The sequence below is a fragment of the Corvus brachyrhynchos genome, unplaced genomic scaffold (assembly GCF_000691975.1).
Source record: "Corvus brachyrhynchos isolate BGI_N302 unplaced genomic scaffold, ASM69197v1 scaffold12, whole genome shotgun sequence".
Lineage (NCBI taxonomy): Eukaryota > Metazoa > Chordata > Aves > Passeriformes > Corvidae > Corvus > Corvus brachyrhynchos.
This window is the reverse complement of record NW_008237885.1, coordinates 2,236,513-2,258,858: the sequence shown is the minus strand read 5'-3', so window position 1 is coordinate 2,258,858 and position 22,346 is coordinate 2,236,513. Positions and strand designations below refer to the sequence as shown.

At 38.9% G+C, this 22,346-nt stretch overlaps 2 protein-coding genes and 1 non-coding gene across 3 annotated transcripts in view; all 3 read right to left on the bottom strand.

Annotated features, from left to right (window-relative positions):
- DCT (dopachrome tautomerase) overlaps positions 1 to 3,111 on the bottom strand; it is a 27,512-nt gene extending 24,401 nt beyond the window's left edge. The window contains exon 1 of the mRNA XM_017732638.1: positions 2,977 to 3,111. The gene's annotated coding sequence lies outside the window, so the exon portion shown is untranslated. The remainder of the gene's footprint in view (positions 1 to 2,976) is intronic.
- Positions 3,112 to 3,535: 424 nt separating this feature from the next.
- TRNAF-GAA lies at positions 3,536 to 3,608 on the bottom strand. Its single transcript has one exon. It is a non-coding gene; the product is annotated as a tRNA-Phe (tRNA).
- Positions 3,609 to 7,869: 4,261 nt separating this feature from the next.
- On the bottom strand, positions 7,870 to 20,655 carry TGDS (TDP-glucose 4,6-dehydratase; the record flags this gene model as incomplete). The annotated part of the gene is made up of 12 exons (XM_017732598.1): positions 7,870 to 8,899; positions 9,253 to 9,350; positions 11,249 to 11,307; positions 11,872 to 12,037; positions 12,314 to 12,357; positions 14,599 to 14,658; positions 15,496 to 15,594; positions 17,063 to 17,205; positions 18,151 to 18,241; positions 19,073 to 19,141; positions 19,563 to 19,629; positions 20,639 to 20,655. Coding segments are annotated over 12 exons (1,014 nt in total), but the record flags the coding sequence as incomplete, so codon positions are not given.
- Positions 20,656 to 22,346: the final 1,691 nt, after the last annotated feature.

The following is a 22,346-nucleotide window of genomic DNA, read 5'->3' as shown; positions in this document are numbered from 1 at the left end:
GGAAACTTAGAAAAAAAAACCGGGAAAAAAAAAAAAAAAAAAAAAAAAAAAAAAAAAGGAGGAGGGGGGGAAAAACAACAACCACAACCCAAAACTTCCAAGGAACGGGATCAGAAAATGCCTCCTTAAATGAGGTTCCTGAGCTGAACTCAAACAGGATAAAGCTCTCCTAAACTTCTCACTCACAGGGGGGCAGGGGAAATAAAAGACTTGAATACAAATTATCGGATTGTAGAAATGCATCATCAGCTGAAAATTTTTGTTGTCTTTTTGACTGCATTTATTTCCCAAAAAATTGAAAAACACCATTCTAGTTCTTCTACAGGATCAGAAACCAAATACACTATAACTAAGATTTGTTATTAAAACACAAAAAAAACCTAAATGTGACTCCCGAGTCATGTTTTCTAAACCCCTTGTATCTGTCACACTCTGTAACTAAATGAGATTCACCAGATGTCCATAAACAGTGAGGGAGACAAAGTCAGAAACCTTTCAGTCAAGAGACAGAAACAAATCTTCTCTATCAAACAAACCCAATTTTTAATCCAAAGAGAAGGAAATTTTACTGCTGAGAGGTAGAAAAGACAGAAACATATATCAAGTGCAGAAATTCCTTCAGGGACAAGGAGGAGACTTTTTAAATCGGGTAGATGTGCAACTTAGGGGACATGGAGGAAAAAGAGGAGCATTTCACACGAGGAACACCTGAACTTGAGCCTATGGAAAACACCAGGCACAGCAACTTTTGTCAGAAACTCCAAATAGAGGTATTTCACAGTAAAGCTTTAAGCTTCATTATTTGTCGTGTTCTGTGACTGCAAGTTCTTGCAGCCTGCAGCAGAGCTAGGATGTGGGGTACACCTCTCTCTGATCCTCTCCTTCTGCCCCAGTTTTCATTCACTTAAAAGAGGAGCCAAGGATGGCCATGGAAAAAGCGTGTGGACCAAATCCCCAGATTTTGAATCTTTGCATAAGGCTGAAAAGACATTGTAAATTTTTTTTTCCTCTGAGTCCCTGTGAGGTGTCAACTTCAGTATTTGATGGACATTTAAAAAAGCATATGCAACTATATCTGTAGCAGCAGAGAAGCTTCCCAGCTGCAGAGAAGGAACTTTGTGACGAAACATAAACGCTTAGTTAGACAGCCTGTATTTGTGTCCTAGCAGGGGGTTTCCTCTTTAGGGAAGAAGCTGATAGAAAAATAAATGGAAATGTTTGCTGGCAAGAAGAGCCCTAGAGTGCAGCAAAAACGATTGTGTAAAGAACGTACAGCTGAATGAAGAAATGCCTGAATATTCTCTGACAAGCAATAAAGCAGCAACACTTGAGGCTTTTTCACAGAACCTGCCAAACCACATTAGAAATCTGCATCAAGCCTGCAAAATCAAACAGACAGAAGTTTAAAAATTCCAGAATTGAGGTTATCTCTTAATTTTATCCTCTTCTTCCACATAAGACTTTAGGCTTTACTCAGTGTGTGCAATCTAAATCCCACACCAAACAAAAAAGATATTTTCTTCTCAATGTCCCCATGGCTATCATCTTTAGTATTTTGGTGATCCACAAAATTTCTGTTTAACATCACAAAAGCTCTGAGAACGGGTTTACCATTACAGGTAATATTATCTTTACCTTTAAAACAGAAATTTCAGACATTACCACAGCACATATTTGTCATAGATCCATGTGCCTGAGTACTCCTGCTAAAAATCAGACACTTTGAGGGGGGGAGGGTGACCCACTCTTCTCCTGCCCCTCAAGGAACTCAGAGGCAGGGGGGACCAAACCTCCAGAGCAGCACTGGTGGGTATAGCCAGACCACTGCATAAAAGCAGTCTTGGGGCCACACCCAGGCCCCCCAGCTGAGCAGCACCTGCTGGCCGCTGTCTCCACTGTGTCCAGCTTTTCCCTCCATAGCAAACGACCTTGGGACAAGCTGTCTCTCAGGGTGCCACTGCACAAGCCAAGCAGAGAGTCAAAGATCCAGCATCCAAGCTTGCACCATGACTCTTTTATTCAGCAGTGTGGAAAAGGCCAAAAAGTAAGCACCCATTCTCTTTTTTTCCTTCTTTGATCACATATCTGCAGGAAATTAATACCTCCCTAATTCATCCCCAAAGCACCAGAGAAGTCTTTGATGAATAACTGAACACTTTTTGCAAAAAAATTAAAGTATTTTTGATATCACACTCAGAGGAGTTGTAAGTGATCATTTTAACATTTCCTTCTGTCCCTGAGTACTCAAGTGTGCAGTCTTAATGTTATTTCAAAACCTTAAAAAATCTTTGGAAAAATAGTAATATTAGCAGTTACACTACCCCTTATCTGTCTTATTAGTAGGGATCTAAGTACCACTACCCTTGCTTTGTACTAAAAGGATGTTTGTCTGTAGTGAGTGTTCCTCGTACTAGACAAGTAATTCAAATCAATGATGTGATGCTGTGCTTAGAAAAGGACCAGTGACACCTTTTCATGCATAGATGAAAGATGCTGAACAGAGAAGTAAGGAGATGCTTTACTGCTGCAGTAGTGACACCAATATTGAAAGTCCTTTTTCCGTGTATTGTTCTGATGTCAGTGTATTAAAAAGGTTACCAAAAAAATTACCCAAAAGCAGGAGAATATGTCTTAAAGAATCAAAGAATTTAATTTCTTTAGCTTACTGAAACAAAGCTGGGTGCTGACTTGGCAGTTTTGTGACTACCAAATGCCAGGTACGAAGAAGATCTCTGATCTAACAGAGAAAAAGTTTAACAGAGGGCAGGACCAGATTAAAGTATATATTTGAAAAAATTGCAACAAATTACCAAAGACAACCAATGAACTCTCTGCCTCTTCATGTCTTCAAATCAAAACCAGACGCCCTCCTTAAAAATATGCTTCAGAAAATCCAAATTATTTTTCTCAACTTACAAGTCAAGAAAGGAACAGGAGGAAACAGATGAACGGCAAAGACTAGGTGACATTAATTACCAGTTCTCCTGGCCTCGAAGCTATTCCTTCAGCTTTCTGTGAAGTAAAGTAGTTTCAGCCATCTATTGACAGTAGAGGAATAGTGAGGTCCGGGAAATTTTGAACTGCGCTCCAGATTTTGGCAAGAAGCAACCACTAACCCTTCCGTCCTTGTCCCCGTCCCAGCCCTCTGGAGCCACCCTCTCCTTCCCTGTCCCTTCCCTCCCACTCATCCCGCCCCTCACGCACAGTTTCACTTTCTCTTCTCTCGTCCCTCCTGCCGTCAGTAGTGGGAGACGGCGAAGGGCAGAGGAGGCACCGCCAAGGAAGCTCTCTGCTTTCATTTCTGCCATCCGAAGTAAAATGTTGAAACTTAGAAGAGCCGAAAAGGGAGACGGGAAGGCGGGGCACGCTGCGCCGGGAGCGACGCGGCCGGTGCGAGCCCGACAAAGCAATTCCCACGTGCAGCCCAAGCCCCGGGGCAGCCGTGCCCGCTCAGAGCCCGCGGGCCGGCCCGGCAGCAGCATCCGCTCGCCACCTCCCGTGCACGGCGAGGAAAGGAAAAGGAGGAAAACGCTCCTGCCGAAACCCGGGATCGAACCAGGGACCTTTAGATCTTCAGTCTAACGCTCTCCCAACTGAGCTATTTCGGCTGCGGTGCTGCTTTTGTGGAGGTGAGACAATACTAATCTGTTCTTCCATACCCGCTATCCAGCTGCTCGTATCCGACGATTGAAATAGAGTATGTGTTACTAGCCCTGCGGTGCCGGGTGCCACAAACGAGTCAATGATGGGTCTTCGCAAACCAAATTATGCCGTAAGCCAAAGACAAATCAGCAGTGACACAAAACATGCACATACAAACATCTATGCACAACACAGACATCAGTATGAAGGTGTTTTGGCAGTGGCTCCCTGGATTATTGGGGGAGGTAAAAGGAACAAGAACATTATGTGGCACTCAGGAGCATTAAAGTGGCAGTATTTTAGCTTCAGTTTTCAGAGACTTTATTTTAAAGCCTGACAAATTGTGTGCAGAGATGATGGTATCACAAAGAGACATGAATAGGAAGGGCACCTGCACCTTCTTGGGTCCATGGTCTTGCTGGGAAATGCATGTGCCACTGGAGAAGCTCCCTGCGTCTGCAAATCACAAATCCTGACTAAGCAGTGTTATTATAAGAAATATAGTTTACATTCACGTTCGTGATTAGGCATTTAGTTCAACAGGCAAGTGCTTGCATACTCCTGTGGCTACAGGTCAAAGGTAGAGGATGCATCCGAGTGCCCACATTAGCACCTGTAGTGGGCATGGACAGCTCAAGTTTGTGTTGATTTGCACAGCCCATGGTCTAGGAAAAGCTACCTGTGAGGGCATCTCCTACTCACACTTTCTGCACACTGTGAGGTGAGAGAGGCTGCTTTGCAAAATTGTCCATGGCTGCTCCCTCCTGCCTGTAAAAATAACCCAGACTCTCTTCCATAGTAATAGAGGAATTTAACAAATCCCTCCTTTTTTGAGCGGGGAAGAAGCAGCCTCAGCCTAAGCCAGCCACGTGAATAGTTGGTGCCATGAACCACCCCATTTCCTCTTATTTTCAGAGTGTATTTTTCCTCAAATTGTCCCACATTTGTGGGTTCTTCAGGAGCTGATGTATTTTCAGGAGTCAAAGACCTGTTTGCAGAAGTACAAAAGCTAAGGACTGAGCCAGCAGTTTAGTGACTGAGAATAAAAACCTCTGTACAAAAAAAAATTCAGTTAGGGAGAGGTTAAAAAAACCCACCCACACTTGTACTTAAGAGTAGTAAGAACAACATACTGATACAAAATCTTATCTTCTCATGATTTTCCATTGCCACTAGCAAAGATTGTTTTGCTGAGAAATGATGAATGTAATCCCTTAACAAGCATGTCTCCTACTAATGCAGCTAACATAATCTTGTGATCTTTGGCGCATATAAACTCCAGACGTGTCACAGCATGCATAGAAGTCAAAACACTATTGACTTAAGAGTTTTCATGCATTACCACAACAATCAGCGGTACTATGGAGCAACGGGTTATTCTGATTTTTATTTTTAGAAATCTTTGTTTTGCCAGGTGAAATGGAAATGGCAATGGAAATAGAAACTAAAGGTAATGCAAAGCAAAATTAAAAAGAAGGACAATTCAGTCTCAGATACAGCATATTTAATAAAAGAGTCAGCTTTTCCCCTAACAGAATTTGGCGAGGGGGTTTGTATTTAAAGTTCCTCCTTCTGAAGACTAGAAAGATATTTGCATTCCACGGCTGCCTAATGAGCATAAGCAGTTTTAGCAAAATCAAGCATTCTGAGTCCAAAAAACCACAAACAAAAAAACCCCTGATTTTTCACCCACAATCTTTCTCCTATATCAAAGAAAGTACAGGGTGGACAAACAAAAGCTATTTCCTAGCCTATCATCTCATGACAATGTAAACCAGCCTCAACCACAGCTGACAACCCTTAATGCCAAGCAGCACACAAATTTAAGCAAGTGCCAAGGTCGGAGCAGAAGAAAGCCTTGGAGAAAGTAAGGGTTCTCTCCACTGCACAAACTGGAGCTGATACACACACACCACAAACACCCCACAGGCCACAGCATACAGGGTAAGCTGTGGCTGCCCCATCCCTGGCAGTGCTCAAGACCAGGTTGGATGGGGCTCTGCGTCCCTGCACATGGAAGGGGGCTTGAACTAGGTGATCTCTAAGGTCCTTTCCCACCCAAACCACTCTGATTCTGTGACTGCAGATGGCCCTGCCTCAGCCGCCCACTTCAATGTCTTCCAAATCCTTTCACCTGCTGCTGGCAAGGGATGCACTGAATGGCAGCTGTGGTATGCAAAGACAGTGAGGTAGCAACGTTGGTTTTCCCCAAAAAGGGATTTCAGGAACTGCTTCCCAAAGATCTGATCCAACTCAGAACAGTAATCCCAGAAAGGGATGAAAATGACAGCAATCCCCACATACTTCCAAAGTTCGTGACAGAACCTGGATGAAAACCTTTGCCAAATTCCAGCCCTCCTCCCTTAGAAAGTTTTAGCAATTTAAGTGACATACACATTTACTCCACTTACTTTCTTACTGGTGTGGCCTCACTTTGTTCTGTGACACAAACCTTGAGAGAATGGACTGAAAGATTAGAGTGTTCACAGGATTTTACATCACTACCTTTGCCTTCTGCAGAAACGCTTCCCAGTAAAATCAGTGAGAAATAAAACCTAAAAGCATCACACTTCTCCACACTGACAGTTCACTGGTTGATCCTTTGTCCTCTTCTTCCTACAGAAGCAAGAATTCTAATGGCAAAATAAGCTGTTTTCTTTAACAGAAAATAGACTTTTCCCTGTGAAAGAAATGCTCCTATCAGATCACTCACCTAAGAAAACCTGATCTACAGCGAAGTAGCTCAAAGTAAAAGCCTCCTAGATTATTTAAATACACATATTTCAATATTTTAAAAAGTGCATGTATGTATTTATTTATATATAAGTAGTAACACAAAGCCAAAAAAGCTCAAACACTTTGATGAATTAAATTTTCAAAAACATTTAAATAAACTAGAACAGCTTCCGCTAAAAATTAATAGATCCTATTGAAAATCCACTCCTGGTAATATCACTTCTTCGGATAGTCACATAAATATCAAAGCTTGCATCTTCAGTATCTAAACATTAAAAACAACTTTCGAAAGTTGTATTCAGTAAACCAATTCCCCACTCCTGCTTTCTCCCATGCATTTCTGACAACATTATTTTTAGTGCTCCAAAAACACTGTACCTATTTTCAAAGCTTTAAAATATTCCTAAATTAAGGTTTATGCAGGTTTAAAATAGTAAGATTTTAGTTATCTGTAATCTCTACTCCTAAAAACACAACACAGCCAGTATAAGGAGATGTGAAATACACATATTTTCATGCAACTCACTCAAAGCAGCTGTCACAGTAATCACAAGCACAGCTAAGACAGATCTTTCCCAGACTTCAGCTATTTCTGGCACTGACTTTTGCAAAATACAAAACAGTAAGATGGATATCATAAGGAAGGATGCACATTGTAAGGAAGTCATATATCAAGAAAAGTATAAAAATTAAGGAGATATTTGAATGTAGTCAGCAACATGCATTTGACAGTGACATTTCAGTGATTCATCCATAGAAGCACATCTGGTAAGCCATGTATGCTAACAGATCATTACGTATGAAGTCCTGTAATTTCTATCTGTCCCAAATGGAGGCTTTTACTTCCAAACCAAGTATCAGAAACCCAAAAAATGTAACTGCCACACAATTCAAGTATACTATAATTATCCCACTTTGTCACAGAAAACTCACCTTCAATAACAGGCTCCTAGACTTTAAAACCCATACTTGGCACCACAGTAAGCCTAGAAACTTCCTGGTTAGCCTTCTTTTAGATGACTCTTGCCAACCAAAAGTGGCATTTTATCAACAGCACCATGCACCACACAAGAGGTGTGATGAAGTTGGGAACACCTGTACTTCAAGAGTTAACTCCCAATTTCTGAAACCCTTTGAAAGTCACGGCTTTTTCTGAGTATACCACAGCATCCCAGTCCTGTGCCTCCTGCAGCTCTGCCCAGGGGCCACAGAGGATCAGGGACCGTGCCAACCACAGAAGCTGAAGTGATAAAACCAAGAACAGTGGTCTCTTACGTCTGACAGAAAAGCGAAGGTAATTTTTTCAGGATAGAGGAAGAGCTAAGAAATATTTTTTAAAAAAAACCCACCATCTACTTTTTTGGCCTGTTTTTTTTAATTAAGAGAAACCAGTTACACCATAATATTACTAAATCAACTTTGAACAAGATTCATTGACATATTTATAGAATTGAAGGTTTTTTCCCAAATTTTATATTAAAACTCAAATACTGTTTTATCTTTAAAATGTTTATTACAGAAAAAAAATTGGTGAAACGCTGCACTGATTAAGGTCTGCCAACCCACAATACATAGAAAAAGAAGTGTTTAAAAACTTTTTCTCCTTAAGTAGCCTTCATATTTCAGGAAATAAGACCATTGGAATGTTAACTGTGTTCCAGTATTTCAAGTTTGTTACAATTACAGCTAAGGAAAGAGAATTAACATGTAATAGACAGTAATACAGTAAAAAGCAGACAAAGTTTATGGAAATGCTTCTGGAAATCTCAGCCGGAACACCTGCTACTTCTTGACATCTTTCCCCCCTTGTTCCCTTTAAAAAGAGGCATTTAAAATGATAGAGTAGATAAGTTTAATCAGTCATCTACAAAAGTTAATAGTGCACCAGCAGCAGAGAAATGGACGGAATCATACAGGTACTGTATCCAGTTTTTGTCAACCAATTTATAGTCTCCAAAAAATATATAATTTCTCCCCTTGATTAAAAATAAAATCCAACTCTTTGAAGTGACAAAAAATTCTATATATATTACACTGTAACAACAAACTAATACAGATGAATAATTCCAGAACAAAAACAAATTTAACTCCCAATCCCAAAAGCTGCAATCACAGTTAACTATTCTTAAGGCAGATTTTACTTCAGTTACACTAAGTTATAACATTATAAATATTCTTCACTCCATACAGTTTTTTAATATCAATACCTACTGAGAATAGAGTATTGCACCAAAAACTGAAATTAAGAGGTTCAACTTATAAAGTGCTGAAACCATTCCAAAGTCGTGCTGTACTGTGGTTCTTTACTCATCATGGTTCATGTATCTTGAATACATTGAGTCCAGTGTGGCCACTTGATTGCAGGCTTTGAAGAAAAGATCATACGAGGTAGAAAAAACTCTTTCAGGTTCTGTGCCACACTATGGACCACTGAGCTGGGCAAATGGCTCTGTCACAGGAAAGGGCTCCAAAGCCTTCTCTGCGTTTTTCCAGTTGTGAAAATTTTCTCTGTACCATTCAACTAATATGGAGACAATGTTGATAAGTCAAGTTGACCAGAGTTAACAGGGAAATCCAACAGACATCGTAAGACTAACAGCATGCTAAGTTTCTTTATAAAAAATTTTAACCTACAATATTAGAAAATCTAGTTTGAACTTTATAAATTCTTTATGCAAGATTTACTCTATTATTAAAAAGTGATTATTCCCATTTTTTAGTCATGTAAATTCACTACTTAGAAAGCAGCCAATTTTATGTAAAATTCAAGTGTTATATTCAATCTCTTTAGCTTCTCAGTAGCTAACCTATAACCCATTTCCCCCTTTCCCTCTCCCATCACTCCTAAATCAGTGTAAAAGTCATCAGTCTTACTTGTTTTCATTATTCCTTCTTTCCAAGGCACTTTAGGTCTCCATCCTAAGTTGTGCATTTTTTCTGAATTCATTGGATATCTCAGGTCATTTGTAGGCCTGATGAAGTATAAAATGCATACGGAAAACAATCTGATTATACTTCTTCATTAATTGGAGATGCAGTACCTCACATTGTCTTCCAAGGAACATTAGATATGCTTCAATTCTGAAAATTCCCACCAACATGAACGGATTGCATTCCTTTCAAAAAATACAAGGCAGCTGAGTGCAGCTACAACAATACAATTCAGTTTGTACAATCAACTACTTGAAATTGACTAGAATAAATATTAATTAGTATTTTATTGGCACAAAAATGAATGCAAAACTCAAATCACTGCCAACACAATTGTGCAAATCAGTGCATTTGCAATGCAGAGCCAGTGTTTTCTAATATTAGCATTTACATTTTTTATCCTGAAAACCCACAAATTTACACATACTTCAGATTTAAAACACATAGGCTTCCGAAGTGGCATCATTACAGTGGCTCACTAGCTACACAACCTTAGTAATACTGAATATGTAGAATCCCAAGTGGCGAGATTCAACACAGAAAGACACATTTTATATTTAAGCATGGAAGAAATTTTCACTTCTGCAGTCTGGCAGATAGGTAGCCTAGCCTAGCACTCCTGCACTACTGGCACTGGCATATTGAATAGTCAAGGTACATGTGCAGGCACAAACCAAGTACTTATCACTTACTATAACATGCTAATCTTGAGCAGAAGCAGAACTCATTTTTCCATAGCAAGTAACCCCCACGACCTTTAAGTCACTCATTATAGAATTAAATAGTCATAAATTAGGTAGGTTAACAATCTTTTATAAGACCTCAACATTCCCTGAAACATGTATTCCTATGTGGTTGGTTTTCCCAAGCCCATTTATGTTTAAACATTAGCAGACAGGGCCCAAAACACATGAAGAAACATCTCAAACTGAATTACACTGAGAACTCCTGAACACTCATATCATGTGAGCCAAAGGCAGTTCATTCAAAGTCCTGTGATACACTCAGATAGGATTCCGAAGAACATTTCCTTTTAAAAAAAAAAGTTAGCACATTTTTAAAGACACTTCAGTTGCCATGATAACAACACAAATGTGAACAGAAAGTGAGAATTCTAAAGGCCATAATACTTAACTGCTCTCAGTAGACACGTCATTTCTAATCACTCTGGAGAGAGTGATATCTAAAGTATAAGCAGAGACTCATTGCTGCTGCAGAAAAGAAATGGCAATAAAAGAACAGAGCCAAACCAAGCCTGAAATTAAGGACAGAAACACACAGCAAAAGCTTATCTATAAAAGCTACCCATTTTTACCATTGTCCTAACTTTGGTACCTTAGAGCTTTACATCTACTTTTGAGATAGCAGCTTCAGCTTAAGATAGAAATCTAAAGCTTACTACACTCCACAGGCACATATTTCTGCCTGTGGAGAGTGGGTCTTACTATAAAGTAGATCTAAGTCTGAATTAGGCACATTAATGCCAAAATACTAAAGCTAAGCAAGAGAGGATGGGATTCATCTCACTCAGTGATGCTGAATACAAAGTACACCGAATAAACTGTCCAAACTACTGTGAAGGAAAGATTTAGTTGCTCTGTAATACCTGTCCTCTTCCCAGAGCAGACTTCAGTAGTGAGAAGTATGAAGTAAGTTTGAAGACAGACAGATTACCATTACACGTTCCCCTTTCAAGACACACATTCTGACCTACAGATCCAAATAATAAAGGAAAATCCTGTTTTTCTATACAGAACCCTGATCATAGATGTCAAATCCACTAGCAAAACAAACAAATTAAGGAAGCAAAACAGCTCTTACTCCCTCAAAAGCGTTCCCCCTCCTTAAGAGCAGAAACACTTCCACAAGAAACTATTTGATAAAGAGTCTCAGAAACCTTCAGGACAAAACGATCCTGCATGTCCTCCACATTCCTTACCTGTCTTTAACATAATCCATCCAGTGCTCCATTTCAGACTCTGAACTGGTCTTCTTTATCTGTCAAGAAGAAAAACAATTATCACTCCCATAGATCTTGGGCTGTCTAAATATATATTTTTAAAAATAGGGAGTTTTAAACAAGATTTAAGTTTGTTAAGAAAAAACCACCACCAAATAAAAAGCACAAATCACAAACAGAAATGCTCTTTTGTATACTGAGTCTTCAAACCACTGAAATTATCAGAAATATCTAGAACAACTCCAATCTGTCTCCTTCATCCCAGCACTACCAGAACATCCATAATCAAACTGTTAGATTTTAACAGCGCCACATTCTCAGACCAAAACTAAAGCAGTCAGCATGAAAAAAAAATGGTAATTAATCATGATGCCAGTTATGTCCCAGTCAGGATAACTGACGCAGCAGCCCAACGCAGGATAGCCCATACTGCAAACTTACACAGTCCAGCTGCCACAGAAAGGGTAGCACATCATTCTGCTGCAAGGATCTTCCAGCACCCACCACAAGCCTAAGCTCTTTCAGAGCTACAAAAGGTGTATAGAATTATTCATATGTGCAATGAAAACTGGTAAAGAAAAGTATCAGAACTGTTTACTCACTAAATGGATCAGCTCCTTAGCAAGCTGGGCAATGGACATCTCAAAGTTAGTTCCAATGTTGTAAATTTCACCTGGTTTCCCCTCCTTCAGGACAGTAAGGAATGCTTCCACCACATCAGTCGCATAAAGGAAATTCCTTCTCTGAAGTCCAGAACCATGAATACAGCTTAAGAAAAAGACAAAAAAATTTTGTTAATCCTCAAATAGACGCATTCAATTTACTGGACTGTGTTTTAAGCAGTTTTGCTGCCAGATGGTTACCTGAAGGTACCTTAAGTAGCTGGACATGCAAACAATGCTTTACTTTAAAGAAATCCTATTATTAAAATAAGTGATTAATCACTTAGTTATGTAATTATCATTTTACAAACTAGCACATATTTATAACTGCAATTAGAGTTTTATAGCACAAAATACTATTAAAAAAATGCAAGTTACCTACCATTTTCTGTTCTGTTGCAACAAAGATATAAACTTCGGAATAACCTAAGGAATTGAACAAAAAAAAAAAACCCCATGACTCCACTATTTTACAAGCTGCTATTCTGCAAAGAATAAGGAACTTCAACAGTTATGTAGCATTATTTTAATAAGATCCATGAAATACTTTTAGGTTTTATTAAGTCTAAGGGAAGAATGTATCAAGCCTAGAAGCTGCAAGGTTTTGTAAGAGTAGATGCCTCTATTGTACTGCAAACTTTATCTTTCTGGCAGTTACAAATGTAACATTTTCACAAAAAAAAAGTTTCCATTACTTTTACACACAGCAGTGCATTAGAGTCTAACCAGAAATAATTATTGCCAACAGTTCAGAACAAGGTTTAAACATCCAGCAAACTGCAGTAAATCTAGAACCAAAGAGTTGTTAAAATAGTTAAATCTGGAAGAGAATCAACAGAGAATTTTCAGATAATGCAGATACACAGGTGTCAGAACCCAGAGTGCCGAGAACATTTCTCTGCCTGTTTTTAAGGGTTCTTACCCCCCTGAACAACACTGTTTTAGCTTTAAACTTTGGAAAAAATTACCAACAGACAATCAGACAAGAACTAGAAAATACAGTGGTGTGAATTAGGTGATAGACTACTATGTAAGATTGTCACAGGGTGAAAATTTTACAGGTTTTGGGCTTCTCTTTGTAGTAAATAGATAAGAGTAAAAAATATCAAAATGGAGGATTGTCGTTCTTCTCCAAACCTTCTTCTTCTTCTCCTCCATATTTTGCAGTAAAAGTAGTTTGGGATGATTGGATAGAGAATTCCACAGTTCCTGGCTGTGTTTCTGAATAATTGGTAGGAAAGTGAAAATAATATACGTTTTTAGTAACTATTGGTTAAATTATCTTTAAAAGGCTGTGTAAATCTTGATAATTAGACTTCTCTCCTGCTTTCTGTGCTCTATGCTGTACCTGGGTCATGCTAGTGGCTCTGTTCCTCTGATAAGACTTAATAAACAACTATCTGGAAGCATTGAAACTCCAGGAAAAGTCTCAGTTTATCTTTTGAAACTGCTTGCAAGGACTTTTAGAAAATTCTCTCCCATCAGGAAGGATTTGATTTATGGCACGGTTCAGTGTCAAAAGGCATCAAGTGACAGTGTGCTTGCTGCACAAAGATTTACTATATTATGTTCATCCACAAGCTTAGATGCATTCATAATGCCCCAGATACTTTAGACCAGTTAGCCCCACTGTTAAAGTCCTTAAACTGAAGTCATTAGAAAACTACTCAAATTACTTAAATTTTTTTAACTTCCTACTCTAAACATAGGAGCAGGATACTAAGTAAAACTAAAGATTCATCAAGCCTAGTGCTGTGTTCTCAGCAGTAACTAAAATTGGGTATGTGAGAAATTATAAAGTCAAAAGCAAGCAAATAGTGATACATCCCCTAAATATACCCCCAACAATCATGCAACCTGTAGCAAGATACAGATGAATGAAAAATGTATTCTAAAACCCATTGCTTATCCACCTCAATAATGTAGGTGAATATAAATTTATTAGAGAAAAAAAACAGAAAGGTGAAAAGCAATTTAAATTAAAAAACACCTCTGTAGTATTGTAAAATGTAACTACATTTCCCACCAGTTCCAAACTCCAAAGACTACATGTGATTATCATTTTCATTCCATCAGTGCATTTCCATTCACTAACCTAGCAGATTCTGGTACTGACTTAAAAAGGCAACTCCTCACTAATAACTGTTTTAAATAGTTACCCTGCAAGGTCTGTTTGAACACGTGCAAAGACAAGTCACTTTGCACTACTTCTCACCTTATAGATGAAGGCTATAGCTTCATCTTACTTATTTTCTGTGCAGCTTAGAACATCCCTTTCTATACCAGACATATTGTATTCTCAGTTTACTTTTTGAAATGTTTCCCTTAGTTATTCAACACTCCCAATTACAGACCATGACATGTGAGTTAATGTAATTTGCAGGGGAACTCTGTCGAAATATTCTCTGAAAAATAGAAAAATTACAAAACAAAGTTGCTGTCATAAAATTCATTTAAACTACAAGTCTCTAATTGAAGTTTTACCCCCAATCAAAAAATGTTTTCACAGTAAGACATGTTAGTGTGAGCTCAAAATATATAATCACATGTTAATTGCAAGAACATTTTTTTCAAAGGTCATCCCATGCACATGAGAAAAAAAGTAACCTCACTGCAACCCTGAATTATGGTACACTGAAGCTCAGAATAAAGCACAGGTTAACTTACTTTTTCTGGATACTGATGTGGTCCATAAACATTACTGCTCCGTGTGATGACAACTGGGAACTGGAGAGCATTAAACATACATGTGATTACATAGGAAAGCATATATCAGTAAAAATCTGTAGGCTTCCGGCTGATCAATAAACAAACTGACAGATGCACAGTGCATACTCAAAAATCTGCAAGCCCTTACAAACATTATTCAATTAAGCTATCTGTATTTCTGTCAAACAGGCAAGGGCCTCCAACCTTGTCAGCCCGTTAGGAGCACCACAAGTGACAAATGTTTGAAATCTCTCTTGCCCTGGAAGCACCACAGGACATTGCATATGTGTATCTGGCTGAATGAAGACTGGCTTACTCCTACTTATTCCAATGTTTCACAGGTTATTAACATCCTATTCTTATCAACTTTTCATCAAAAACATCGTATATCAAGAACAAAAGTCTATAGTATTCAAAATATGAAATGTGTTTCCTTAAACAAATCTAATAGGGCTTTTTCTTTTTTTTTTTTAATTTAACTATAAGCTTAGTCCTAATACAATTTGAATTATGCATGTTCTACTCCTGTGTAATATTTTTGTACTCCCTTCAAGCTTAGTACGGGTTTTTAAATTCCTAATGTTCTCTTTGACCAGTTTATCAAAACACATTCTCAGATGTTACAGTTCAGATTTAAAAAACAAAAATTAAAAACATCCAACCTGTCCCCATTGTCTTCCAGTGTATCTTCACCACTTATTGGTGGAGATTCTCTAACACATCCAAACTACAAGACTAACAAGGAAAGAGGTGGCACTGTGTGGACCAGTACTGATTTTTCTTTTATACTCTTACATACATAATACAGACATTTAATTACAGGCTTCAGAGTTTTTGAAGCTTCCATGGACTTACCTGGTACCTTTCCCAATAAGACTGAACAAAACACTCTGCAGCTGCTTTAGAGGAGGCATAGGGATTTGTCGGACGTTTTGGTGAGGATTCATCAAATTCCTAAAATAAAAAGAAAAATTTGCATCACTCAAATGTAATTTGCCCAGATAAGCCTTAAAGTTACAAAAGAAATAAAAAACCCTAAAAGTCCAAGTACATCAGTCTGACAAAGTCCCCTTACATCAAAAGACAGCCTATTTATTCAACATAGGAGGCAGACATTACCAGCAGTAATATTTTTATAGTTCTAGCAGAGTTACCTCACAGTAGCAGGTCCTCAGATTTTTATCTTATAAAATAATCACTGCTGCTACAGGAAGGCTCAATCCTTTTTAGGCTCATATTGCCTCAGAGAGGCATTGGACCACCACTAGTAAATTTACCTTTCAGTCCTAAATGAAAGGGGTCTTTTCTTAAATTTTTCTGTAACTTTTTTCTGTAAAAAATATAGAATTGCAACCCAAAAACCTCCAAAGCAAGGCTTCGACAATTCTGACCAGTTCCAGAACAGGTCTCTTCAAGGCTATCCCGACACTTTAATCTACTTCTTACTTGAAGAGAAAAAAAAAACCAAAAGAAGAAGGGATGCTACACAAGGTGCAATTGGTAACAATCACCTTAACGTGATTAAAACATTCACTCTTCTTGTCTGACCTTTGCCTCTGAAATTAACTGGCCCTCCTCCCCTGAAAAAAAAAAACTCTACAAGAACTTCTAGTGTGATTCAAAAAGAGAAGAAAAAACAGATTAAAGCTCTCTTTCAAGGCCCAGAGACAAAAAAATTTTGCTTGAAGGTATCACCCAAGCCACAGGTCTACACTCAAGAAAACATCATCCTTGGGTATCATAAAAGCCCACAGATTGAAGTTGTGTTGAAGGAACTGATAAAGATGTTGTGATAATACAAAAGTGCATAGAACTCTTCTGAAATACACTAATATTTTCATGGACTATGGCAAAGGGCTCCTTGACTGTTATTTATGCCTCTAAAAAGATGAACATGCATAACTTGCCTTTTTACTGAGCCAAATTACATTTCCTGAATTAAGGTCATGTATAAATTGTCAAAAATCAAAGACCTCCATACAACAAGAGGAAACATCTGAATATTTATTACAGTAATACAGGAATTGTTTCCTGTTTGAATTGTCACTACCAACAATGTTAGCATTTTAGCTAGAATATAGAGCAGCTCCCTGCCTGTCAAGCTGTGCACATTACTGAAGTCTCATGAATGTCTCCAGGACAAAGCCTGTATAATACACTCCTTTGATACTATCTCTGAGGAGTAGTGACACCATTAATGATCCAAATCTCACTGCTTTAGACAATAAACATGCAACATAAAACATGCACCAAAAAAAAAAAAAAAAAAAATCAGGACAATTTTGATACTCAGCTTTCTAGACGCAAACAATGATTACTTAAAGCCAAACATTTACAGAGGCCAAGGAAAGTTAGACCCAACTTTGTTTTCACGATTAAAAGCAGCTAAACTAGAAAAATCCTCATGCATTTTCACACTCACCTCATCAATGCTACCTCCATATACTTCATCTGTACTAACATAGACAAACTTCTCCACATTGGCTTCATGTGCAGCAGCAACCAGCACATTGGTGCCATAAACATTCACGTAGGTGAATTCCAGGGCATGCCAAAATGAAAGATCTGCATTACAAAATTCAAACAATTCTGATTAAATTTATGCAAGACAGGACTATATGTTCCACTTGGAGGCTGCAATGCACATCTGTCAGATAGCAATGTCCTTATTAAATGATGGCACCTTCTACACTCACCTGAAGACAAAAATCCTTGTTCTCAACAAGAGGCTGAAATCAGGAGCAAAAGCTTGTTGGCTATGGACTTTTTAATCTAAAATAGCATTATCTAACTTTATTTAAGTGGCAGCATAACTACTTCCCATCTCAGTAGGAAAGGCTAAGCACAGTAAGAAAAGTGTCATTCAAAGACAGTTGCAAGATGCAGTAATATGGACCTATGACTATTAACTCATGAGCAGCTGTTTTGATTCTTACAACTGTTCTACTGACCTAATGACTTTGTGCATATCAAATCTGACAATTTTGAGAAGTATTTTCCTGGAGAATTTTTTGAGGATTTCTTTTCATGATGGAAGGAATATGGTGGGGATTGTTCGTATTAATAGCGATACTGAAAAGCAGCCATCTGAAATGGAGAAAATGTGCATGCCTAATCCTTCAGCTTTCACACTGTTTTTTCATGTGACATTGGAGCCAGTTAAGTAAATATTCAGATTATGTACAAAGACCCTCTCCACTGTTTTTATGCCTCCCTCAGTACACTGTCAGCTACATGTGAGTCTACATGGAATTTTAAAATGTAATGCTGACAAAAAGGTACATTACCATTTATGTGCAATGAAAACAAGACAGCAGTTAGATGAAGCACTTTTTAAATCAAGGCAGTGAAACCCTTTAAGTCAAAAAGGCCACCAGACATTCAGTCATGTGATTTGTAGAGACAAATTGGATCCTTGGTTTATATGATGGGAAAAGAAAAGTGTACTGACATATATTTCAAGCAGGTATAGCCATGAAAAACAACACCAAAGCATGCAGCAATGCTCACCTACATGTGTTTGGGCTGCAAAATGAAGGACTATATCTATTTTCTCAGTTTCAAAGAGCTGCTTTATAAAATCAGGTTCACAAATATCTCCCTAAAGAGAAAAAAAAATAGCAAATTATTTTTTGATAGAACATAGTCAGCTTCCATTTATACAAGAAACCATTACAAAGGGAACACAGGATACAAACAGCACTACCAAATGAGTTCCGGGCCGTTTATCAACGCCATGTCTAAAATAAGACCATGCATAAAACTTCACCCAATTTTTCTTTTTAAAAATCCTCAACGAAACTTACTTCAGAATTTTTACTACTATTAAGATTAGAAACAGCAACGTTCCCAAAAATACACACAACAAAAGTATAGCATGGAGCTCCAACACTGAGGCTGAAATGCCAAGTTCCCAGAGTGAGTTAGAGTTCCCCGTCTGGCAAGCAGACAGGGACATCTAGTGGCACTGCAAAAGGAGAAGCGCATTCCCACTAGGGGCGATTAGATTATATATTGCAAGAGTTTTGCTGTTTGCTGTTTATTCCGGTGATTTATTTTTTTAATTTGATATATTTTTTTTAAATAGGCATTATTTTGAACTAAATGGCTACTTATTGAATTTTTTTAACTGAAATTCAAGCTTAGTACATCTACACTGAACAGCAACAGAAATTGTGATTAAAATGTATCTTTCGTACAGCCCCTGAGTCAAATTTTCTACACTTACTGTTCTACTTTCCAAAACAGACTTCCTTTCTACAGTACCACTAGAGTGTATATCCTTCTTGCCGTCTCCTAAGGTCAGAACCAATGTTACAGTTCTAATCATAAGGGTTGCACATCAGGGATTATCTTTTCCAGTAGTACTGTGGAAGCAGTACACCAAAAATCTGTAATAAGTCACGTTTTGTGGAAGAGAAGGTTTTATCACCTGGATAAACTTGTAGTTTTCCTTCCCAGAGACAGTTTCAAGATTCTTCAAGCTTGCACAGTAGTCGAGCTAAAGAGAAATACCACACAACATCAATACATGGGCTTTATGGAAGCAAAAAGGCTAACTCAAATCCAACCTAAGCACTGGAAAGTCTGAGAATGAAGCAAAAACTTATTTCAAAAGAAAACCTACTTTTTCAATAGAAAATAGCATTTCCTATAGCTTTTCAAGCAGATGCAAAGGTTTAAAAACACAAATCTCCAAAAGATGCCCCAACTTCAGAAATTCTTAAATGGACATTTACAGCTTGAAAAGCTTCTTTTTTTTTTCTGAACACCAGTTGACTTTTTTTTTGCACAGGAACGAATGGAAAATCAAACAAAAATTAATAACTAACAATAAGCCACATAAATGTCAACACATTATAGATTGCATTATAAATAATTTAAAACAGTTTTCCATGTCAAGAAAGAAAACAAGCTATTACCTTATCTAGATTTATAATCAGATAGTTTGGATAGTTTTTCACAAGAGAGACGACTACATGTGAAGCTCTGCAGGATACAAGAAAAACATTTTACAACTATATACTGGGCTTTAAGGTAATAAAGAGATGACAAATTACAAATAAGTCAGCAATATCAAAAGTCTTTGGGGGAAGAAGGGGATATATTCAAGACAGGTGAAACACGAATTCAAAGATATATTTTAACATATGTCAACATTATACTAATATATATTCTATACATTATTCTAGGATATATATAAGTAAATTATTCTAATATATAAGTGCATATTGTTAAGAAATTAAAAATCAGAATAAAAGCTCATGCTGTAATGAAAGAAACCAGCACTGTGCACAGTCACATAAAAAAATCCTGTTATGTGCTGTATTCAATTGCCATTCTAAAACACTTTTGCACTCTAAAGTTTATGTATCAGGTATCACGAAGAACCAAACAGTCAACACTCCTAACCCACAGCAGTGACTCCCATCACTCAAGTCTTTGACACTGCTGCTAGGTGTAAGAAGTGACAACCAGACAACCAGGTGGCATTGCCTCTTCGGCACAGCCTTGTGTACATGCAGCTCGCTCAGAGTTCAGGTTAGCAGGGGTTATTCACAAATAGAAATTTAACCCTCTCACAGCTTCCGACTTCAAGCACACCGATGGGCTCAAGCTTAAGGTGGATCAGACCTTTCTCTTAACTCAAACTGAGCCCACAGCACTGGGGGCTTGATATGGGAAAAAGCAGCTGGGTCGAAGCCCTGTCACCCCCAACCCAAATAATCCATTAGGCTGGAAAAGACCTGCAGTCATCGAATCCAACTTACGACCAAACACTACCTTGTTAACTAGACCATGGCACTAAGCGCCATGAACAGTTATTTCCTGAACACCTGTAGGGACAGTGACTCCTGCACCTCCCTGGGCAGCCTGTTCCAATACCTAATCATCCTTTCTGTAAATAAATTCCTCCTCTAAACCTCCGCCGGCGCAGCTCAAGCCTGCGTTCTCTCGTCCTGTCATTTGCTGCCTGGGAGAAGAGACTGAACCCCACCTGGCGACACCCCTCTTTCAGGGAGTTGTAGAGAGGGAGAAGGTTGTTTTGCCTGAGCCTCGATTTGGGGTCAATTTCAGTTCTTAAAAAACAAATTATTCATAGTATGTGGGAGTGAGAAGTATTACTGTTTACCTACCTAGCTGCTCTGAAACCAGCAGACTCCCCTCACTGCTGTACTACCTTTTTGCCATCATGATTCCAAGAAGATAACTGGCAAGTAACAGCCTCTGAGCAACTCTGCCAAGAGGTAAAATTCACAGTTGAATATTCCAGTGGCATTTATGTATGGATGGATGCATGACAAGGCATGGGGATGTATGCAAGGTTAAGCCCTGAATTTGGAATTCTAAACCTGGACTGGTTTATGTGAAATTCTCACTTTACTGACCTTAAACTCAGTTTTTCTCCTTGGAGAGTGAGCAGCTCTCACAAAGAGAATCTTCAAGGTGCTCAGCAGAGGACCCAAGTAATCTCTTTAACACTGGGAGATTTACCATCCAGAATCCCAATGGGTATTCTGGAGGATGAGCCCTTCAAGATTGTGCAGGAGTTTTGCTGTTAATGGCATTAAACCCCCCAAATGTTGTCCCCATTTTAGATCCCAAAATTTAACTCAAATATAACATTTTCCTCTAACCTACTGCCATTATTTCCAACTTTCCATGAACGCCTCTGTGGTGAACACCTCTGGCAGCACCCAGAGAGGCTCTGTAGGGCAGGAGGAGCCTGTCCTGCTGTGGGTGCTGCAGACCCTGCTCCAGGTCTGGCTTTCAGAGCAGGAGCAGCAGCGTTTCCCACTTGGTGTTTGATGCCATTCCCCTTCCCACGCGCACACAGGGAATGTGTGGCCGTGGCGGGAGGTGAACACTGATCCCAGGGCAGCATCTCACATTTCACTGCCTTTTAGAGCCCAGACCAACACTGTGCTGTCACTGTTCTGGCTTTAAACAAGCCTTTCATTTTAGTGCCCTGTGCAGGGCTTTTTGTTTTGCCTTTGGGTTAAAATCCTTTTAACTTGGGATTCTTTTGTGAGAGTTTTCATCCCCCTTCTGGATGTCCCACCCACTCAGCATCACTTGAAATGAAAAGATTGGATGCCAACTGGTCTCCAAGTACAGAATGAAAGAGAACAACAAATTCTACCAAGGATCTCTCTCAGACTGCAAAAATAAAAGATGAGTTTGTATTGGCAAAGGCCTCTCTTGATCTGTTAATATCAAGGAAGACAAAATTATCTGTGTTCTTTGTGAAGCAGCAGTTGTTTTAGTGGGGAAGGAAGCCAAGACAGCTGTTAGATAGTTCAGTACAAAATACTGACAGTGACACCACCAACAACAACACCAGCAGTGAGGGACTCAGCCAAACCGCCAAAACACCAAATATTATTGATGTTTCTGCTTTTCACCCGGCCTGTGGGTCACGGAGGGGAGCGGGGCTATGCCTCCCTTCGTGTCCCGAAGCCTGGTGCGGAGACGCCTGGCCGAGTGTCCGGCAGAGAGAGGCTCTGTTCTCACTGCGGCACGCGTCGCTCCTTCCCTCTTGGAACTCCACCAAATGGCAGCGGTGCTTCACGTCGCTGTGCCCCATCGCTGTGTGGTCTTGGTGACACCGCGCATTAGGATGTAAAATTCTCACCTGGTTATTCCCAATGGCTTTTTTACCTCGTGTTACTAACTCCTTGTTAGTATTGATTTCTGACTATTAG